Raw genomic sequence first — 23276 nt, 5'->3', positions numbered from 1 at the left:
TCTCTTTTTTCCCCCTCATACATCTGATGATAGCAAGCAATATTATCTTCAACTAGTCTTTGAACTTTTAACAATCTTGAATGATTTGGATCCATCTTTTCCATACATGAAAGAAATTCACTCAAATAATGAAATGCTTCTGCCAACTGCTTCATCATGAACCTTTTTGGTCTGACCTCAGGTTCCAAAGTTTCTCTTTCTTCTTCAGCAATCTTTGCAGCTAGCATCTCAATCAGACCCGCATTCGACAGTTCTTCTCCATGAGACTCAATCACTTCTTCCACATCATTCGCAACCACTTCTAGCTCCAATTCTTTGTGCCAATTTTACAATTTTGTTACTTACTTCTTTGAAGATTTCTTTTTTGTCAAATCCACGAAAATCGGGTGTGAACTGCAGGTATGCTTTCCAAACTCTCTTCATATGTGTTTTGTTGCTTCTTCCTATGCCTTTCAGAATTCTTTACATAAAATCAAATTTGTGTAATGTGAATTTACGTAAAGTGAGAACTGGCTGTATATATTACAAGATAAGTACAGAAAGGCAAGGTGGCATAAGGGGTAGAGAGCCAGCCATGGAGTCAGGAAGATCTGGGTTCAAGTCCTATCTCTGATACTTACTGTGTGACTATAATAATGCTTATATTATTATACATAAATATGACATTTCTGGTGAACTTTTCTTATATACGAGGAAAGAAGCTAAGAGCAGTGAAGTGATTTGCCAAAAATCAAACTATAAGCTTAGGGCCAGGGTTCAAACCCAAGTGTTATGGGCTTAAGTCAAATGTTGTTTCCTACTACATCATGCTGGGAAAGAGTTGGCCTTATCTAGAGACAGGTCAAGCTATGCTATGTGAGAAGAGTTTTAAAGGTATCCAGAAGGCTACCCTCAATTAAAAAAAAAAAGATACCTACTTAGATGCCACTATGCCTGATTAGAGTCATATTAGAAAAAAGTCACTTAACTTTTCTGCACCCCCAAGCATCTAAGATGATAAATTACAAAGGAGTTGTTGATATGCACCTAAGCAGAAGGGAGGGAGTGTCCACATTGAGAGGCCTCTAGACTAAGAAATCATATATTTTGAATGGACCAAAAATATGTATTCATATGTATGTATGTATGTATGTATTAGCACTGTGGGGAGAAAAAAGTGCTACATGGGTCTGGTGGGGGGAGTTTAGAGGGCTGAGAGAGGTGACGCAAGGGAATCATGGAAGGCTCCTTGGAGGAAATGGAAGTTGAGTTATTGGATAAAATGATGACAGAGTTAGAAAAAGGGACCTTAGAGGTCATCTATTTCAACTTATTATTCTACTGTTGAGGAAACTAAGTCCCAAAGTGGCTTCTTTTAGAATTCTTCATCACCACTATGTCAAAGAAGAGAAAAGAACAGACTTTCTTTGGAGTCTAAACTCTGATCCATGATCCCAGACACATCAGACTCGGAATGACTTCCTTTCCATAGGTAGATCAACTATGATGCTCCAGAACATACAGACACATACACACAGAGATACACATTCTGTACCTTTCTTATACACATATACGCACAAACTTATCCTATGAGAACTATATCCATCAGCTTCTTCAATAACAATAATAATCATAGTTGGCATTTATAGAGCACTTTAAGGTTTTCAAAGTGCTTTACATATGTTCTCATTTAGTCCTCACAAATAAGGTAGGTGCTATTATTATCTCCATTTATAGAGACAGAAACCAAGGTTAAAAGAGATTAAGTGACTTGCCCAGGGTCACAGAGATAGTAGGTATCAATTAAAGTCAGGCCTTCCTGATTCCAAGGGTAGCACTCTATCCACTTTGCCCACCAAATACTCATTGTTGTGTCATCTGGAGCCAAAGGATCAGTAGCTATAGGAGGTCTTATGCTGCTATTGAACACTGTGTCTTGTCCAAGAGTTTCAGTCTCCCAGTGGTTCGGTCAAAATCAGTTGTGCATTCTCTTCCCTAACGTTCTTGTTGCCTAGTACATTTCTAATGCGGGCCCAGAACAGGGGCCTCTCTTGGGAATTCTTAGGCCAGGTGATAAATGTCTGCTTTTTCACGAGTTTCCGGAGTCGATGGTAGCTGGATAGCCGATAGTTGGGGATCTCCTCCAGGAAAATCAAAATGACCACATCCTGGTACTCATAGAACATCCTGAGACTAGCCAGCTGCACCTCAAGGCGGCACCACTCACTTTGGAGATAGTCATTGCTGACAATACAGAGAGTCTTTCTACTGGTGTTAATGGCATTCTGGATATTCTCAAAGATGTCCACTCCTGGTGTGAAGTCCCGATGGTGTAGGCAAAGCTTAAAAGTAGGCTGGCCACCCCTTTCTAGGGCAGGCACGAGCTCCTTATAAACCCATTGCTCATCAGCAGTATTGAAGGAGACAAAGGCGTCATAGACAAACTCCTTTTGTGTTTGATTCCACTTGGCCATGTACAAGGACTTAAACATATAGATCCCATATCTCATAGTTGAGATAATCTCGGTACCAAACCAAGAGAGGACCATGGTTGCAAGCACTAGACTGAAGGAGCAGAAAAAGTAGATTTTACCTGTGTCAAAATTGCATATAGAAGTATCAAAGCCCACCAGTAGGCTCTGTGTATTTGGCTGCTGACAATAGAAGCTCCCTAGGTAGGGGATATGAACACTTGGTGTGTTGATGGACCAGTTCTTGAACCACTCGTTATCACAGGTGCACTCAAGCTCATTCCCATAGACATCAAAGTACGTCAGGGACTTGAGGTTCTGCAAGAGGTTTTGATGAATGATTTTCAGGTTATTGAACCTCAAGGAAAAGACCTGAAGGTGTTCCAAACCAAAAAACATCTCGGGAACTAATGATTCCAAGTTGTTGTTCTCCAGTCGCAATATTTTAAGTTGTTTGAGCTTGTGGAACAAGGAGGTATTTAAATAGAGGCCCCGATCTCCAGCTTTTGTCCCTGAGATATCCAACCTGATGAGGTTAGGCAGCTGGTCCAACTGGAGGTGGTCTAGAAATACCTTGGAGTTCTTTCCCAGTAATAGTTCCTGCAAACGTCCAAGTCCTTGGAAGAAGTTAATTGGGACAACCTGAATCCCGTTTATTTGTTCTTCTAGGTTGAGGTATTTGAGGAACTGGAGATCCTTAAAAGGAGGACTTTGGAGGCTCCTGGAAGTTTCATAAGTTATTTTATTATTACTGAGGTCTAAAACCTCTAGTCCTTCCAGTGCCAAGAACATGTCAGGGTGCAAATCAGACAGGACATTGTATGCGAGGTCAAGTTTGTATAGTTTTCTTAGGCCAGAAAAGGCCTTTTTCTCTATGGTGGTCAGACGGTTGTGGGAGAGGGTCAGAACCTGAAGCTTATTCAGAGATAAAAAAGTGTTCCGTTTCAGAGTTCGGATATTGTTCTCCCGAAGGTTTAGGTTCTCAAGATTCGAAAATTGATCAAAAGAGGATTTGTCGACTGCCACTATCCAGCACCCAGCCAAGTTGAGCTCCTTCAATGCATGTAGGCTATAGAAGGTCAGACCGTTGAGCTCTGTGATGGGGTTTCTGGAAAGAGAGAGAGACTGCAGATGAATAAGGGGAGAAAATGCAAAATCCGGAAAGCTTTTAAATCTATTTCTACTCAGGTCTAAAACTGTCAAATTCTGGAGGGAATTCCAAGTCTTGTTGCTGATCTGGGAGAGCATACAGCTGTTCAGATCCAGCCATTCGAGGCTGGGCATGCCATTGAACTCATCATTACAGAGATGGACCAAACCTTTATTGTGGCTCAGGTCAAGAGACAGAAGCATAGTACAGTTGGTGAGGTGCTTGATGTCCTCTGAGTTAATTCTATTTTTCTTTAAAAATAACGTCTTTATCCTGGGCAAATTTTGGAGGAGGTGACAAACTCCACTCAGCGATGAATTAATACCACTGAGGTCCAGCTCCACTAGATTCTGCAGATGTTTGGCTTGAAGATTTTCCACTTTCATTTGTGTCCCGCTCAAATTCAAACTCCTCACGTGGTATAGAGTCTCCAGATACACATTCTGGATAGCATTCTGGGAGACATCCAGGGTGGTTAAGTTAGGAAGTGACAGAGTAGAAAAATCCAAGTCCACCAGCTTGTTCCTCATCAAGATCAGCTTGGTGAAGGAAAGGCGGAATGTCGAACTACAGTTCAGGAAAGCAATGGTATTATTGGTGAGATCAAGAACCTCCAGGCGTGGGAGATGCTGTACAGCTGCCAGGACATTGGAAAAATTAGTTATTGCATTACGAGACAAGCTTAAGTACTGTAAATTGACAAGTGGGACAAAGGCATTTTCGTGGATCCAGGTGATTTGATTGTGGCTCAGGAGCAAAGTTTTCAGATTGGACAGGCCCTCAAAAGAAGAGTTGATTTTCTCAAGCTTATTTTCCACTAGGTTCAAAAAGGTCAAGTTTTTAAGCCCCTGGAAGGCCCCTGGACCAATGTCCCAAATATAGTTCCACTCCAGTCTAAGATCCACAAGATTAGACAAATTAGCAAAACTCTCAGAGGGCACAATTTTGATTTGGTTGTGTGTAAGGTTGAGGTGAGTGATATATCCAGGGAGATCATGAATGCCTTCTTTCAAGCTGGTGATGTTCTTTCGGACACAGATCACATGGTGAATGTTAAATTCATACTGGGTGCAGTGACTGAATCCATATGTGTCTGTCAGTGACAGCAGAGAAAACTCAACAAAAATGAAGGAGAGCCAGTTCACTGGCACCCCCCTGGTTTCAGGGTGCATCTTGTTGACAGTGGGCCCAAGAGGCTTCTTGTATGGTGCTTCAGACTTCACCCCAATTTTTGGTTTCTCTGCAAAAAGAAGAGAAGTACTGGCAAGTATTTTCCCCTCCTAATAAACAGCTGGAAGACACTTGTGGGGAAGCAGAAGCCTTTGTCCTTCAATCCTTCCTTCTATTCCAAACCCATTTCTAATGAAATCTCTGTGGGTTACTCTCTGAGTGACCAGTTTGGGTTTTTTTTCCTAGAATCAGGATTGGTCCTACACATAGGCAGAGTAGGCAATTAGCTGCCCATGAGGTGACTCCAGGACAGTTAATCTGCCCTATCATCCATCTTTCCCATCGTCTAGGTTAATGCCTGAAATACCCTCTTTGGAGATCCATTTTTGTGTTATGAGACTTTGATCCTGCTTGTAGCACAGAATAGGGAAAGAACATTGGGCTGGGGAGCAAGAGACTTCTTGGTTCTACTCCTGGCTCTGCTACTAATTAGCTCAGTAACACTGGATATATCACTCTCTGAGGATCACACTAAGAGCTCTCTCTAAGCTTCGTTCTAGATATAGGATTCCATGTGTTTCTGTTAAATGCAAAAATGATGGCCTCAAAGGTTCCTTCTGGCGTTAAATCCAAGATCTGATAAACATAGTGAAAGGGTAGTGAGCTTCATCAGAAATTTAGAACTCAGTATGAACAGTATACTCATAGAATCACGAGTTCTCTGGGTTGGAAAGGACCTAAGAAGCCATCTAAAGCAACCTATACCTGACCATGAATCCGTTCCTTCTATTACCTCTCTCTTTTTTTAAATTTTTGCAGGGCAATGAGGGTTAAGTGACTTGCCCAGGGTCACACAGCTAGTTAAGTGTCAAGTGTCTGAGGCTGGATTTGAACTTGGGTACTCCTGAATCCAAGGCCAGTGCTTTATCCACTGAGCCACCTAGCTGCCCCCTCTATTATCTCTTTAATAAGTCCAGCACTTATATGAAGCCCTCTGGGGCGGAGAAACCCACCACCTCCCAAGCCACTCCTTTCTACTATGGAAGCATATTAAAAACTTCATTTTAAATTCAACTAAAAGTATTAAGAAAGAATATTTTCTCCAGCCTAAAATCCTTTCCAGGATTTTTCCTTTAGGAAAATACTTAGAACAAAAGCTACAGTCTTTCTCAGGGAAGGAGATTAAGGAAAAGGAAACTAAACTCCTGTCTAGATAAAATCATCAATCCCCTCTCACACATAGGAAGTGAACTCACTGGTATGACTCAGTCACCCAAAGGTAGTATCTGATTTTGCATACAGTTAGGAAGATACAGATCATGGGTAAGAAACCCTTTTCAATCCTTAAGGGGAGTGGTGGAGGAAGGAATTAAACAGTGACAATTCTGGAATGTTAACCCCAAACTGGATTTCAACACCTTGACCTTTTCTTTGTTCAAGATTCCCATAGGGGGCAGCTAGGTGGCGCAGTGGATAGAGCACTGGCCCTGCATTCAGGAGGACCTGAGTTCAAATGTGCCCTCAGACACTTAACACTTACTAGCTGTGTGACCCCGGGCAAGTCACTTAACCCCAATTGCCTCACCAAAAAAAAAAGTAAAGTTTTTTTTTTTAAGTCTTTGGTAGCAGCTAGATGGCGCAATGGATAAAGCACTAACCTTGGATTCAGGAGGACCTGAGTTCAATTCTGGCCTCAGACACTTGACACTTACTAGCTGTGTGACCCTGGGCAAGTCACTTAACCCTCATTGCCCCGAAAAAAAAAAAAGTCTTTCTTTTCTCTATTTCCAATAATGGCCACATTGACCATTGCAGAGATGAAAGATTAAAAAGAGAGAGAGAGAGACACTAAATTTATTGTTCTCTACTGGAAATTGCTAAATTATGATTTGAAAGTTTTTATTAAGTACTCTGATGAGCTTTTGAGGTACCAGCAAACTTTGTAAAGTTTAATGAAAATTAAAATTGACAGATCAGTCATTCTATAAAAGGAACTTTGAAATGACTTGAGATTGATTTTGTTTGTTTGTTTGTTTTGTGGGGCAATGAGGGTTAAGTGACTTGCCCAAGGTCACACAGCTACTAAGTGTCAAGTGTCTTAGGCTGGATTTGAACTCAGGTCCTCCTGAATCCAGGGCCGGTGCTCTATCCACTGCGCCACCTAGTTGCCCTCCTTGAGATTGATTTTAAGGCTGCAGTTTGAAATGTTAAAATAAGAAAAACGTCAGCCTTTTCTTTTCTGTCTTGTGAGGAATCAGTCACTAACAGCAGGTCTGAAGTTTGGAAGCATTTTTGGTGGCTCTTCGAAGGGCCCCCAGCCGTCAACATGCCACAGAACGAATACATAGAGTTACACCGAAAACAGTATGGCTACTGCTTGAATTACCCTGAGAAAAAGAGAAAGAAGGAAAGCTGAGAGGCTCATGAACATTCAAAGAAAGCAAAGAAAATGAGTGGTCTAAAGGCCAAACTCTACCATAAACAGCATCATGCTGAGAAGATTCACATGAAAAAGACCATCAAGATGCATGAAAAGAGAAATACCAAGTGAAAGAATGATGAAGAACTCCTCAAGGAGCAGTGTCTGCATATCTGCTAGACAGAGAGGGACAATGCCAAACCAAAGTACTTTCCAACATGATTAAAAAAAAAAAAGAAACGAGAAAGATGGTAAATGGGAAGTCCCCTTGCCAAAAGTTCGTGCCCAGGGAGAAACAGAAGTGTTAAAGGTTATTCATACAGGAAAGTGAAAGAAGGCTTTGAAGAGAATGGTTACTAGAGTCTGCCTTGTTGGAGATGTCTTTACTCGAAAACCACTAAAATATGAAAGATTTATTAGGCCAACGGGTTTGCATTTTAAGAAGGCTCATGTAATTCATCCAGAACATAAAGCCACTTTTTGCCTACCCATACTTGGTGTGAAGAAGAATACTTCCTCCCCACTATATACGACTCTGGGTGTTATTACCAATGGGACTGTCTTAAACTGACTTAAAGTGAATGTGAGTGAGCTGGGCCTTGTGACACAAGTAGACAAAGTTATCTGGGGAAAATATGCACAGATTACCAACAAACCAGAAAATTATAAATGCTGTCTTGCTTGTTTGACTAATTGAAGTTCTATATCCTTAAAGATTCAATATATCAAGAAAACCACACCAGTTACTATATTGAACAGTCACAAAACAAAACCAAAGACCCAGTTCAACACACTGGTTGCTTTGATTTGAGGTTAACTTGGAAAAGAGATGAGATACTATTTTCTATTCTTTTATGAGACTTTTTCCCATTTTGGAGTGGTAATTAAAAAAAAAAAAGTTCGTAGCTGCTCTCATTGCCGAATACATTGAAATCCTCTTGAAGGAGCTCAAGAAGTATCCATTATTTGTGAAAGTGTTTTTGTGACCACTTAAGACTCAGGTAAAAAAGACTAATAAATGGTGTTATGTCAGTCTAAATTAATGGATGATTAGGGAGAATAAAAGCTTAGTTCATTAAAAGATAGGTGAAAGGATAAAAATAAAAAGTCACCAGATAGCTTGTATCTGGTTTGGAAACCATGTCATTAGTTATAAGAGAAAGGGACAGAAACTGGGTTAGGATGTGTCAGTGAGCTTACATAGATTCATCCATTTGACTAGGAATGCTCCTACTGCTAATTCTTTTCATTTTATTAATTTATTGTTCTGTCAGGGTAACCTGGAGGCCATTACCCTCAAAAACAACTAGCACACTGAAGCTTTAGCATATTATCAATACTTAAGTATTTTATAAAAGCTTACATATATAATGCATTCATTCATGAGCTGTCTACAACTCCAGTGGTATGGAAGTAGCCCTGAGCTCTTGAAAGCTACTCCTTCAGAGCAAGCTCTGACAGGTTTTTCTGTGTTACAAAGGATACATAAAATTGTAGGGAGAGACTGTCTCCAGCTGGAGGACCAACCAAACTGTGTGTGTAGAGGCTCATCATCAGAAGGTGGCTATTACATTATTTGCCCATGGCAGCCCATTAAAGTCCCCCGGTTCTGCAGTGACAGTGATAGAGTGGGGGAAAATGGAGGAAGAGGCTGAGACATACCATCTACCACACTGCTGGTACTTCAAATATGAGATGATCATCCACTGACAACAATGACATGCTAAATGGACAACCCAAGTCATACTAATCTTCACTTTGTTGCTATCGATAAAACTAGTGAACAAATAGAAGCTTCAGCTAAGAATAACAAGTAAATGAGTTGGATGCACTGTCCATTCAACAGCAACAAGAACAATTTTATGGGATCGTTAGTCATCTTTTATAACAACTTATACTTGCAAAACACTGAAGCTAAATGGAGTTTTTACACCAACATTTGTGTCAGATGAAGAGGCAGAGAAATTATATATATAATTATTGTGAGAAAATAATGAGGTTTTGAGACTCCCCAGAGGCTCTGTTGAGCCTGGCCTGACCTTACTTAAGGTCAGCTCAGAGTCAGGAAGTTACCTCATTCAAAACTACACCTACCTAAAAGCCTTGTTCCTGCCAGGGGGTGTGTTCTCTGAACTCTGACCTCAGCACGTTCTACTCATGGATTTCCCTCAAATCCAGTGAACCAATAGATTTGAGTAATGCCAGCCAATTAGCTTTGAACCATGTGTATTGGCAGGCTCTGCTCCTGCCCCCAGGAAGCTTGCACAGACACTTGCCTCTTTTGGCACAGGAACTGGGTGAGTGAAGACACAGCCCTCTCGACTTCCCCATTTTCTCTCTTCTCTCTCTTCTACTTCCTAGCTAGGCTTTCCTTTCTTTCAGAGTCATGTGTGCTCTCCTTACTAATATTTAAAATATTTTAATAAATTCTTAATGCCCCCAAACTGGTGCAGTAGCCTCTAATTTCTAAGTAACAAATATATGATAAACTCCAGCTAATTTTCCCTACACTTGGGACAGAAATAGGGCAACCACATATAGTTTGGGGTTCTTTTTGTTTTTTTTAGTGAGGCAATTGGGGTTAAGTGACTTGCCCAGGGTCACAGAGCTAGTAAGTGTTAAGTGTCTGAGGCTGGATTTGAACTCAGATACTCCTGACTCCAGGGCCAGTGCTCTATCCACTGCGCCACCTAGCTGCCCCAACCACATATGGTTTTACTCGCCACATTATATAATAAGTCCCTCCAAAGTAATTAAATCAACATATACTGCAAAAAAGAAAAGAAAAAAAGAAAAAACTTAGGAAAATAGTATATGAGAAATTAGAATGAAACTCTTCTGAGTTTAAATAATTCTACAACTCAGATTTTTTAAAAAAGAAAAACATTTGCTAAGCCCAAAGCAGTTTCAGTTGGTCAGTCTCTGAGTCTGAAGTATGTAAGTGTCATTCTGTGAAATTTGTTTTAACTTTAATGTACATTAAAGGTATATTTAAAAAGTGTAGGGACAGCTAGGTGGCGCAGTAGATAGAGCACCGGCCCTGGATTCAGGAGGACCTGAGTTCAAATCCGGCCTCACGCACTTAACACTTACTAGCTGTGTGACTCTGGGCAAGTCACTTAACCCCAATTGCCTCACCAAAAAAAAAAAAAATTTAAAAAGTGTATTTAAAGTTGAGACAAATTTGTTGCAGGAAGGAAATGTGATTTTTTTTTTTTTATTAGAAGGCTGAACAGGAAACCTTCGGATTCCAAAAGAATAAAAGTAAGTAAAGTTTGAATTTATTTACCCTCCTGTTGTGTTCCCAGAAAGAGAAAAGGCTTGTTTTGAAATCAGGAAGCAACTGAAAGTAAGTGAAATTTAGAGCCATTGCTGTGATTTAAATGAATTGTTTAGGTAAATTAGAAACACTGTAAAACTTGTGTTGAAATCAGTGGAAGTGAAAATTGTATTTTGATGTAACTCTAAGTATGGCTATAATAAGTAAGGGTAAGAATTACTGAAGATAGAAAGTATTTGCTTGTCAAACAGAAATTAAAGCATAAACAGTTTGATAATCTTGGTCCCTGAAATCTGAAATCTTGGCATGTGACGGCCCTTGTGAAAGTTGAGATTTTAAAGTTAATGCCATTAGTAATTACACAGCTATATTTAATTTAGGTGAATCCAAAGTTAAATTAGTGTAATAAGGATTTAAAATCACTGGAGAATTAAATAACCTAATAACCTACAGTATTAGAAAATATCAAAAACTTTGTAAAAGGACGGAGAAAATAGGAATAATGATCATTCACAATCAACAGCACTAAAATGGAAACTGCTTTTACACAATGCTATTAAACTAAATATATTGAGAAAGAAAGATGGTTTAAATTTGTACTATTTTTTTTTGGTGAGACAATTGGGGTTAAGTGACTTGCCCAGGGTCACACACCTAGTAAGTGTTAAGTTTGTTTCTGAGCCGGATTTGAACTCAGGTCCTCCTGACTCCAGGGCTGGTGTTCTATCCACTGCGCCACCTAGCTGCCCCTAGGGTGGTTTAAATTTGGAGAAAACGGTTCAATATTTCTTTTAGCATTTATAATAAAGTATAGTAATAATAACTTACTGTAGTGAGAGGAGTAGCTTTAAGATGCCTTTAAGATACCAAGATCTGTGATACTTCTGTGCCATAGTTGGGCCTTGGTCATGAAACAGGTGAATAAATACTTTTCCAGAATAAAAGAGTTTAATGTTGAGAAGGAGATAAATTACTTCTCCACAGTCATCAGTGAGGAACTAGGAGGGACCTAAGCATTGCAGTTGGGCTCAGTAAATTGTATTTGGAGTTGACTGTCACTTATTTAAAATGAAGTATAGGCATTAAAGAAAATGGAGTGAATTTTGCATTTGTAAAGGCCTAAGGGGGGAAAAGTGAAAGTATTGCAATTAATTGGTTTTGTGAAGAAAGTTAAGAGTCTTCACTGACACAGTATAAATGCAGGGCTTGAAAGAAAAGGGGGGGGGGGCACAGTGGATAAAGCACCAGCCTTGGATTCAGGAGGACCTGAATTCAAATCTGGCCTCAGACACTTGACATTTGCTAGCTGTGTGGCCTTGGGCAAGTCACTTAACCTGCAAAAAAAAAAGAAAGAAAGAAAGAAAAGGGGTTGGGGCAGCTAGGTGGCACAGTGGTTAAAGCACCAGCCCTGGATTCAGGAGGACCTGAGTTCAAATGCGGCCTCAGACGTTTGACACTTACTAGCTGTGTGAGCCTTCGTCACTTAACCCTCATTACCTTGAAAGAAAAAAAGAAAAATAAAAAAGGGGGGGGCCTTGAAGTTTTGAAAAAAGAAATTGGAGAAACATTTTTTGATCCCACTAAAGAAAAAAGGGATTTGGGGAATTTTTTGAGAAATGTCTTAAGGTATACTGGTACAGTTAAATTAGAAAAAATAACAAGCATTGATTTGACTCTGGATGATTCAAAGAAATAAAGAAGCAGTTATCGGGACTAGGGACATCATGTCATGAATTTTAAAAACATGAGCCAAATGAAAATAATGGACTCTTGTGAAAAATGAGGCTGCCCCCATGGATGATTTTCTAAGAAGGATAAGTTAAGATTTTATCTAACTGAATATCTATATCTATATCTATGTAGATATCTATCTATATATATCTTTTAGACTTCTAGTTTTCTTGTACTGTGGAATTTGGAAGAATGTTAGACATATGACTAGAAATTTGAATTCCCTTTAAATTAGGAGTATGTTTTTAAATATATACTATGTGAAATTTTTCTTTAAAAATTAGGAAGTGGAGGGACAGCTAGGTGGCGCAGTGGATAGAGCACTGACCCTGGAGTCAGGAGGACCTGAGTTCAAATCTGGCCTCAGACACTTAACACTTACTAGCTGTGTGACCCTGGACAAGTCACTTAACCCCAATTGCCTCACAAAAAAAAAATTAGGAAGTGGGGGCAGCTAGGTGGCACAGTGGATAGAGCACAGGCCCTGAAGTCAGGAGGACCTGAGTTCAAATCTGGCCTCAGACACTTAACACTTACTAGCTGTGTGACCCTGGGCAAGTCACTTAACCCCAATTGCCTCACAAAAAAAAAAATTAGGAAGTGGGGGCAGCTAGGTGGCACAGTGGATAGAGCACAGGCCCTGAAGTCAGGAGGACCTGAGTTCAAATCTGGCCTCAGACACTTAACACTTACTAGCTGTGTGACCCTGGGCAAGTCACTTAACCCCAATCGCCTCACCCCCCCCCAATTTTTTTTTAATTGGGAAGTGCTATTAGAGAGGCCACTTCCCTATCGAGTTATTAAAGTAAATGTGATGTCTTTGAAAAAAAAGTGTAATAATAAAGTGCCTTTTGCCTTAAATTCTTATGATTTAATAAGAGGTTTGAGGACCACCCCCCCGGATCAGAGTTGTGATCTAAATTACTAACTGTGCTTAGGTAAAGTTACTTTGAAATGAACTAAATTGATGTCATTTGGTAAAGTAAATTTAGCATGTTATGATTTGAACTGCTATATTAATGTGAGAGATGGGACTTAGTGGGAGATGTGACACAATTTTCAAAATTGGATTAAGAATTTTACATGTGAAATTCCATTATTAATTGTGAAGAGGGTGAAATTATTTTCCTATTTGAAGCATTGAAGCATCTATCTGATCATTTTAAGAGAAAGACAGATTCATATTCCAGTTCAGGACCTCATGATGTCATCACAACTGAAATTCTCTGAAGTTTCAGATGAATTATGTGTTCTTAATTTAATGTTCGTCTTATAGCTCTATTTTTTTTTTTTGCAGGGCAATGGGGGTTATGTGACTTGCCCAGGGTCACACAGCTAGTAAGTGTCAAGTGTCTGAGGCCGGATTTGAACTCAGGTACACCTGAATCCAGGGCCGGTGCTTTATCCACTGCGCCACCTAGCTGCCCCTTATAGCTCTATTTTATATTGAGTTTGTACTGCCTTCTGATATGCTCTTGGAACCTGGGAGGACCTGGAAGGAAGAGCCACTTCCTAAGAATGTGGCTTATTCCAGAACTGTACTTTGGCTGCTTCCTACGATTACAAAGCAGGCTGAAAGGACTCTATGGAGTGGTGCTACAATACAGAATAGCCCTTTGAACTTTTTCATCTATATCAAGGATTTCCAGAGAACTGGTGAAACTCAACAAAGGACTGTTCTCTTTTCCCCATCTGCTATTACTTCTGTACCAAAGTGGTCTGCCCCCTGAAAATTTTGTCAATGCACTAGCCATAGGTAATATGGCTTTAATCTGTAGGACAGCCCACTCACTTTTAGAAATTGTACCACTGGGGCATCTAGGTGGCACAGTGGATAGAGCACCAGCCCTGGATTCAGAAGGACCCAAGTTCAAATCCAGCTGCAGAGACTTGACACTTACTAGCTGTGTGACTCTGGGCAAGTCACTTAACCCCAAATGCCTCACCAAAAAAAAAAAATGCTACTTTACAGAGGAGAAATTGTACCACTACAGTCAATCCTAGCACTATTGTCCATAGTCTCTCCTATTGATGTAGGAGGCAAAAAAGGGTTAATAGAAAAACCCGAGACCCAAGCTCTCATTCAGATATGAGCTCTGAAAGGGAGTCAGACCCCAGTTAATGGCTAACTTATACTAGGTTCTTGTACCCACAGAAATCAGTGCCCATAACGGGAACAGAGGGAGAGAGGCCATGACCTTAGACTAAAATGACAAGGCTATAGAAATTCTAAAGAAAAACGATTATGTTTTCAAACTAGTCATGGGAATCAGAAAGAGACATGCACAGAAAAGGCCAAATTTGTCCCCAGATTCACCTTATGACCTGTAAACCCCCAAAACACACCTCCACTGAAAAAGGTACTCGCCTCGGGGGTTGGCTTAGGACTCTAGGAATTCTAAATTAGGATAAGCCCTCCCCTGTACCTCCCAAAGGTGGAAAATATTATAATGAATAGGACAGGCCCTCCCCTGTACCTCCCAAAGGTGGAGATTATTATAATGAGACTGATAATCAATTTATCCATACTATAAATATAACTGTCTTTTCTTTCACTATTTGAGAGATACCTTTCCACTATTCTGGTTCATTCCCTGTGGTCACCCATAGTATTACAATAAAACTTGATAAACTGAGTCACTGAGTCTTGTAATTCTTTTGGGATGACTCACAATCAATTTGACCCCAAATTCCAGCCCACATCAATATGACAACTGGGTAATGAATAATACCCAGTGTACCTAAACTTCACAATCAGGTCTGACATAAATTGCTCATTGGACCCCTTAGATGTTGGATTAGTTACCAGGTCCACCTAAGCACCCCAAATCATGGGTGCCTATTCCTGTCCACATACTTTTGTGTTAAAAAACAATTATGATAAATGTGCTATTACCAAAGTTAATGAGAAATTGCCCCTCATGTCACCTAAAAAATGTCTCACAGTAGAAATGGATATAGCAAAAAGGGTCAGAATAGAATCACAAGGGGCAACTAGGTAGTGCAGTAGATAAAGCACCGACCCTGGATTCAGGAAGACCTGAGTTCAAATATGACCTCAGACACACTAGCTGTGTGACCCTGGGCAAGTCATTTAACCCTCACTGCCCCCCCCCCTCCCAAAGAATAGAACCACCAATTGATATCTTGACTAAAGAATCCCCTTCACTTGAAGCAGAAACTACTGCTTTCCTCTTCAATGCTACTGGACTACTAAAGATTTGTTGGTGGAAATGGGGCAAATTGCTGTTACTTTACAGTCACACTCAGACCTATTAGGGGGACTGGTTGTTAAGAGCACAGACCATTTGAACGACTTTGATTCTCTGCTCAAATGAACCATAAGGAAATTATTTCCTTAAGGATCAAAGGGAGAATTGAAAAGGAAAATTCCCTTTAATTCAGTTAGCATTCATTACTTTGATTATAGGATTAGGCTCCCTTCTTTAAAAAGAGCTTGCCTTCCCTAACAGCTAATCCCAACTAACAAAGAAATTTTTTATTTGGGGTGTAGATTACCCATAGATCAATAGGACCTTATCATTTAGTAGCAGACAATTTGGAATAAGACATATCTTTGTAGGAATAAAATAATCATAGGATTATAAAGCTCTTTTGAAAGGCTAAGTTTGTCTTTCTCACAGTTAGAGAAAGTGAGGTTTCCTTACTGATTCTAAGTTCCCCTTTTTTCCTGAACTGTAAAGTATAAGTTAAATAATATAATTTTCTAAGGTTTACTCTCCCTTTCCGGCAGCTGGAGAATGGGGTGTGACTGCTAGTTTAACCTCGGGTCCCTCTTTCCAGTCTTGGCAGATAAATTAAGTAAAGCTTTAAGTTCCTCTTTCCCAGTCTTTAGTCTCCCTTTTCCTGATAGCTGTAGGGCAGATATTCCTTAGGCAATCTCACTTTGACAGGCTGATAGACACAGGCCCTAATATCAGATTTAATAGTTGTCCCACTCTAGAAACTCTCCCCTCGACCCCAACATTTGAAACGATGCCAACAGTATGAATTTGGGTTAAGAAAGCTAGCGAGGGGTAAAATAGTCAGATGACCTGCCTTGTCCAATGTAATTATGTTCAAAACAGGTTTCCTAAGATTGCTGTAATTTAAAAAAAAATTTTAGACTTTTATTTTCCAAATTACACGTGAAAGCAAATTTTGACATTCCTCTTTTCTGTTATAAAATAATCTCTGTAAATCGCTCCTTAGTCACTAATTACTGAGGAATTAGTTGACCTAACTTAATGGTAACCTGATGACCGTTGCTACTAAATCATTACTCCGAAGCTTTGTACCTCACAATTATTCTGGGTCTGATAATGAATTTTCACAGTTGGAAGAGTTAGGCCAAAGCCTTGCTACACAAGGATGTAGCAGAAGCTAGGATTCAAACCTAGATTCTCGGATTCCAAATTCAACTTTTTTTTTCAATAGTTCCTATAAAAAAGAAAACAGGACTTCAATATGAGAATGAAAAAAAAAAGAATCTGAAGAAAAGCAGCAGAGGGAAAATCCTGCCTTCAGGAGATTGGCAGATAGAAGAATGTCAGAGAAGATAACAGGAAGAGGGGCTGATGAACACTAGGATCTAAGAAATATATATGGGGGCAGCTAGGTGGCACAGGGGATAAAGCACCGGCTCTTGATTCAGGAATACCCGAGTTCAAATCCGACCTCAGACACTTGACACTTACTAGCTGTGTGACCCTGGGCAAGTCACTTAACCCCCATTGCCCCTCAAAAAAAAAAAAAAGAAATATATATGAAGGGAACAAGAAAGCAGTTGGACACTGAGGAGGAATTAACTGCTTGCCCTCCAAGGAACCAGAAGGGCAAAAGCTTGGTAGAAAGCATTTAAAATATGCAACATCCCACACCCATAGCCCATCATCTCTCTACCAAGAGACATGAAATGTGTTGCTTCCTAGCTGTTCTCTGGGCTTCCTTGTGAAATTAATATTATACTATTCTAGCCAGAGAGGTCAGGGTGAAAATAGCTTCCCCCTGCCCAGATTGCTGAAGGCTGCTGAATCCATGATCAAGCTACATTCTCAGCAGGAGGAACTGAAGACTTTTGACCCACCTTCTCATTAAATGTTCACTAATCAGGGATGAATTTCACTCCAGGGGAGTTCCCTTTTAGAAGGTACACATTTGATTTAAGGTGTTTCAGTCTTCCTTCTGGTCTTTGGTAACCAAGAGAAACCATCGACCATCAGTTTATGCTTACAGACTAGCCGAATCAATAAATTGATTATTAATTACCTGGAAACTCTGTCTCTTGAGGGTTTTAATTTGTCACAATTGGTTTACCCAGATTTTAACATTTGTTAAAGTTTCTCATATTATTTTTGTGGAAAAAGTGGAGAGAGAGGAGCTAGCCTATAATACAATTAGGTGGGTTTGGAGGTAACTGAATGGCCCCAGGGATCTGAGCTTATTCTGTGCTATTTGACATTCATCTAGGGACTTGAACAAAGGCTAGACAGTGTGCTTATTCAATTTGAAGGTGAGACAAAGCCTGGAGTAATAGCAAACCCAGAATGAAGGTACAACTAGTTCTTGACAGGCTAGGACATAGGGCGAAATCAAGGAAAATGAAATTTAATAAGAAAAAGTGTTAAGTCTTAGACTGAAAAAATCAACCTCACAAATATGATATGGGGGAGACTTTGCCAGATAGCAATTCATCTGAAAAAGATTAGGAGATTTTGGGGGCAGCTAGGTGGCGCAGTGGATAAAGCACCGGCCCTGGATTCAGGAGGACCTGAGTTCAAATCCGACCTCAGACGCTTAACACTTACTAGCTGTGTGACCCTGGGCAAGTCACTTAACCCTCATTGCCCCGTGCAAAAAAAAAAAAAAAAAGATTAAGAGATTTTTAGCAGCCTGAATTCTATTTTTTTTTTTGGGTGAGGCAATTGGGGTTAAGTGACTTGCCCAGGGTCACACAGCTAGTAAGTGTCAAGTGTCTGAGGCCAGATTTGAACTCAGGTCCTCCTGAATCCAGGGCCGGTGCTTTATCCACTGCGCCACCTAGCTGCCCCCAGCCTGAATTCTTAATATGAATCTACAGTATGATATAGTGACTAAGAAAGCTAATATAATCTTGGGCTCAATTGAGGGGCACAGTTTCCCAAATGAGGAGTATAAGAGTCTTGTCAGACCAGATCTCACAGGATCAAAAATTTACAATTGGAAGGACTTTATCTAGTCCAACTTCCTCATTTTACAGAGGTGCATAACTTTTGGTGGGGGGGTGGGGCAATGACAGTTAACTAACTTGCCCAGGGTCACACAGCTAGTGTCAAGTATCTGAGACCAGATTTGAACTCAGGTCCTCCTGAATCCAGGGCCAGTGCTTTATCCACTGCGCTACCTAGCTGCCCCAGGCCGGGGTGGGGGGGGCTGTCATGGACATATTTGCTAGTCTGGTAAAGCCTATGGACCTCTTCTCAGAATAATGGCTTTTTGTTTTTTTAGAAAGAAATGTTCAGGGGCAGCTAGATGGCTCAGCGGACAAAGCACCGGACCTGGATTCAGGAGGACCTGCATTCAAATCTGATCTCAGACACTTGACACTCACTAGCTGTGTGACCCTGGGCAAGTCACTTAACCCCAATTGCCTCACCAAAAAAAAGAAAGAAAGAAAAGAAATGTTCAGTTTTAGTCTGAGATTAGGTGGAAAAAAATAGGGACTTTTTTTCCATTCAAGTTCACAGATCCCCTGAAATCCACTCATGGATTAAGAACTCATATAGTAGATGCTCTATTTGTTGCCTACACTCGAAAGCAGTCTCCTTGCTGCTGCACCTGTGCTTCCCTTTATATTCACTTCTTAGCCTCCCTGACCTTGGTTCAAGGCTTACCTCAAGTGCCATGTTCTTTTACTAGCTGTTTCTGGTCTCCCTAGTAGTTCCTGCTCTCTTCCTCCTCAAATAATCATAAATACTTAACTGTTTATATGTTGTGTCAATCCCATATAACTTAAGCTACTTTAGGGCAGGGACCAGTTATTTTGTCTTTCTAGCCCCATAACCTAGCACAGAGCCTTGCTCAGAGAAGGCTTGGATAAGCAAGGAATGAGATGGATTTACTGAACAAGCTAAAAGAGTTTCTAATATACTTGATGCTTATAACACATTCTACTGCTGCTGCGCTTGTCACATTCAAATATATGGTCTAAGGGAACTTCAAGGCAATAAAGGCTTTGACTCAGTTATCCACCATCCAGTAACAGCTCTGGTCAGGAAAAGATAATGGGAAGAGAAGAGGGACCTCACAAGGCACTTGTGAGATCACATATATAAAATGTTTTGCAATTCTTTAAAGTGTTGTATTAATGCCAGTTGTTGTTATTAGTGATAAAAAAAACTAAAAGGGAGAATAAGGCCTTTAATAAGGATAATTAGTTGCATCTAGAAAGCACTCTAAGGGTTGCCAAGTGTTTTACGAATACTGTTTCATTTGCTCCTCACAACAACCTGAGAGGTAAATGCTATTACTATTTCCATTTCGTAGATGGGGAAACCGAGGCAAAGATTAAATGACTTGCCCAGGATCACGCTGCTAGTGTCTGAAGCAGAATTTGAACTCTGGTATTCCTGACTCTAAGCCCAGTACTCTCACCGCTGTATCCTCTAGCTGCCTTTAAAAATTACCAAATCAATACAGTAAGTACGGTTAGTAACCACAGGTATATTGGCATGTTTGCTTTGCCAAGAAATAAGCATTACAATGGTGATTAAAATAATCTAGAAACTTAAGGTTCAGGCTAGTGGTGTGTGTGTGTGAGGCTGAACTTCTGGGTATGTTTGTGAAGAACTGGGATTTGAATTCTCTTTAGGTAATGAGACTCTGTGTGTGTGTGTGTGTGTGTGTGCGCGCGTTCACATGTGTGCGTGTGTGTGCGCGTGTGCACGTGCACATGCTTGGACTAAATGAAGGGAAGTAGAACTTACTTTTCCTTACAAGATTATAGATGAGCATATTGTATTCCAGTATGTGTGCCACAGTTAGGGAAGCATATTGATAACTTGAAGAATCCACAGGAAGGCAACTAGGATTGTGAAGGACCTCCAGTTCATGTCACTAGCTTCTTTCAAGTCCCAGCTAAAATTTCACCTTCTACAGGAAGTCCTTCCTGATCTCCTTGAATTCTAGTGCCTTAACTCTGTTGATTTTTTCCTGTTTATCTTGTCTATATCTTGATTGTACATGGTTGTTTCCATGTTGTCTCCCCCATTAGAATGTGAGCTCCTTGAGGACAGGGATTGTCTTTTGCCTTTCTTTGTATCCCCAACACTTAAAACAATGCCTAGAATACAGTAAGTGCTTAATAAATGCTTACTGACTGGCTGACTAATTAGAAGTAGACTGAGTTACCTACAGAGGTATTGGATTCCCCCTTATTGGAGGTCTTCGAGCAAGGTATAGATGGCCACTTATTGGTCAGGAGGTTGAGGGGATTCTTGTTGAGGTATTGGTTGGACTAGACGACCTTTGAAGAATTTGGGGATTCTGTAAGGTCCTCTTGGCCTTGGCCTGGGGAGTCAATCCTGCACCACGTTTAATGTTAAAACATAAAATGCATCTCTCTGGCCATTTCAGTAAGGTGAAAGGGAAGAAGTAAAAGCAGCAGTACCAGCACATTTACCATTATGGAGCAATGAGGAAATGGTCCTTTAAGTCCAAAGGAGACTAGACAAAAATAACCATCTTAGGCAAGATATTATTCTAGGAGATTAGTACTACTTTGGGATCTTAGTCACTAAGGAACTACTCAGAGGTATTGAGACATCGTTCTCCCTCCTAAGCTACTGCTGCAGGGCCCAACAGCTCACAGAGAAATGCCTCCTACTAAGGAAATTTCACAGAGGTCATGAGATCTGGCAGAAAAGAGCTAAAACTCCAAGGAGACTGACTGCCCCTTCCTCCACCTGAGTACTTGCTAGGTCTTCTTGCCCTGTGGTTCTATCTAACCTGGGTTTATAGAGACTTGAGGGGGAATGAACACTCTCATCAAATACCCAAAGGATGACCCTACAGAAAAGGGATTAGACTTGTTCTGCTTAGTCTCAGAAAACAGAACTATGAATAACAAGGGGAAGTTCCAGAGCAGATTTCTGCTCTATGAAAGGGGACGAGGGTAGGAATGGGAAGGTGAAGTTAAAAGTAAATAGACTTGTGTGAAAAGAACTATCTCTGCATGTAACTGGAAAATAATAAAATACTTTTATAATTTTTAAAAAAGTAAATAGACTGCAACATATGTATCACTAATGATGATTTGCATCCATGAAGTAACAGAAAAGACATCAGGGGCACAGCCAGAAAAGGAGGTGGGATAGTCATATAGCAAGAACAAGGGTTCAAGAATGGTAAGTCAGCATGTTGCACTAGCTCCCACAGAAGCTCAAAGGGCCTAAACGCTGCAACTCTCCTGCAGAGGATTTACGGGAAGCCATGGATAAGAAAGGAACAGGATAAGTGAGGTATAGCAGGAACCTTCAGTTGGGAAGGGAGTACCCACATCAGCCAGATCATGGAGCCACTGAAATCCTGAAATGTAAAGGAAAAACCTTCCTAATGAGTGAAATTGTCACAAAGGTTGCTTTGAGAACTAGTTCCCCACAACATCTCCAAGAGAAGGCCATGTGACCTCCAGTCACATTGCAGAGGGGATTTCTGTTTAGATTCGAGTTGGACTAGATGATCTCAGAGGTCTCGTCCAACTCTGAGGTTTAGTTATCTATCCACTGGCCCCTTGGAAACTCCTTAATCCCTGCTCCTGGTAGCCTGACTTTGGTGAGTGTTTATAGAACAATATAGCTGGGAGGGGCTTCAAAACAGCATCCAGTCCATTCTTTTGCCTCCAAGAATATTTAACCATATGAGAGAGTATCATTGAAAATGAATCTTGGGGGCAGCTAGGTGGCGCAGTAGATAGAGTACCAGCCCTGGATTCAGAAGGACTTGAGTTCAAATCTGACCTCAGACCCTTGACACTTACTAGCTGTGTGACCCTGGGCAAGTCACTTAACCCCCATGGCCCTGCAAAAAAGAAAGAAAGAAAGAAAGAAAGAAAGAAAGAAAGAAAGAAAGAAAGAAAGAAAGAAAGAAAGAAAGAAAGAAAGAAAGAAAGAAAGAAAGAAAGAAAGAAAGAAAGAAAGAAAGAAAGAAAGAAAGAAAGAAAGAAAGAAAGAAAGAAAGAAAGAAAGAAAGAAAGAAAGAAAGAAAGAAAGAAAGAAAGAAAGAAAGAAAGAAAGAAAGAAAGAAAGAAAGAAAGAAAGAAAGAAAGAAAGAAAGAAAGAAAGAAAGAAAGAAAGAAAGAAAGAAAGAAAGAAAGAAAGAAAGAAAGAAAGAAAGAAAGAAAGAAAGAAAGAAAGAAAGAAAGAAAGAAAGAAAGAAAGAAAGAAAGAAAGAAAGAAAGAAAGAAAGAAAGAAAGAAAGAAAGAAAGAAAGAAAGAAAGAAAGAAAGAAAGAAAGAAAGAAAGAAAGAAAGAAAGAAAGAAAGAAAGAAAGAAAGAAAGAAAGAAAGAAAGAAAGAAAGAAAGAAAGAAAGAAAGAAAGAAAGAAAGAAAGAAAGAAAGAAAGAAAGAAAGAAAGAAAGAAAGAAAGAAAGAAAGAAAGAAAATGAATCTCAATATAAAATACTTGGGAGTCTACTTGCCAAGACAAACCCAGGAACTCTATGAACACAACTACCAAACACTCTTCACACAAATAAAATCAGATCTAAATAATTGGAAAGATATCAATTGCTCATGGATAGGCAGAGCTAATATCATAAAAATGACAATACTACCTAAATTAATTTGCTTATTCAGTGCCATACCGATCAGACTACCTAAAAATTATTTTATAGAGCTAGAAAAAATAATAACAAAATTTATCTGGAAAAACAAAAAATCAAGAATATCCAGGGAAATAATGAAAAAAAATTCACAGGAAGGTAGGTTAGCAGTACCAAACCTGGAGCTTTACTATAAAGCGGCAATCATCAAAACTATCTGGTACTGGCTAAGAAATAGAGTGGAGGATCAATGGAATAGGCTAAGCACAGGAAACACA

General features: G+C 40.0%; 1 protein-coding gene and 1 pseudogene across 1 annotated transcript; one reads left to right on the top strand and one right to left on the bottom strand.

The window, feature by feature from the left end:
- Nucleotides 1-1831: 1831 nt before the first annotated feature.
- On the bottom strand, nucleotides 1832-4772 carry LOC122734176 (toll-like receptor 13). The gene has a single exon (XM_043974915.1). The coding sequence runs from the start codon at nucleotides 4770-4772 to the stop codon at nucleotides 1929-1931; it is 2844 nt and encodes a 947-aa protein (XP_043830850.1). The 3' UTR covers nucleotides 1832-1928.
- A 2318-nt stretch (nucleotides 4773-7090) lies between these two features.
- On the top strand, nucleotides 7091-7886 carry LOC122733986 (annotated as a pseudogene).
- The last annotated feature ends 15390 nt before the right edge of the window (nucleotides 7887-23276 follow it).

The sequence above is a fragment of the Dromiciops gliroides genome, chromosome X (genome assembly GCF_019393635.1).
Source record: "Dromiciops gliroides isolate mDroGli1 chromosome X, mDroGli1.pri, whole genome shotgun sequence".
NCBI classification, from domain to species: domain Eukaryota; kingdom Metazoa; phylum Chordata; class Mammalia; order Microbiotheria; family Microbiotheriidae; genus Dromiciops; species Dromiciops gliroides.
Note: the sequence above shows the minus strand (reverse complement) of the source record. Positions and strands in the feature narration are given on the sequence as shown.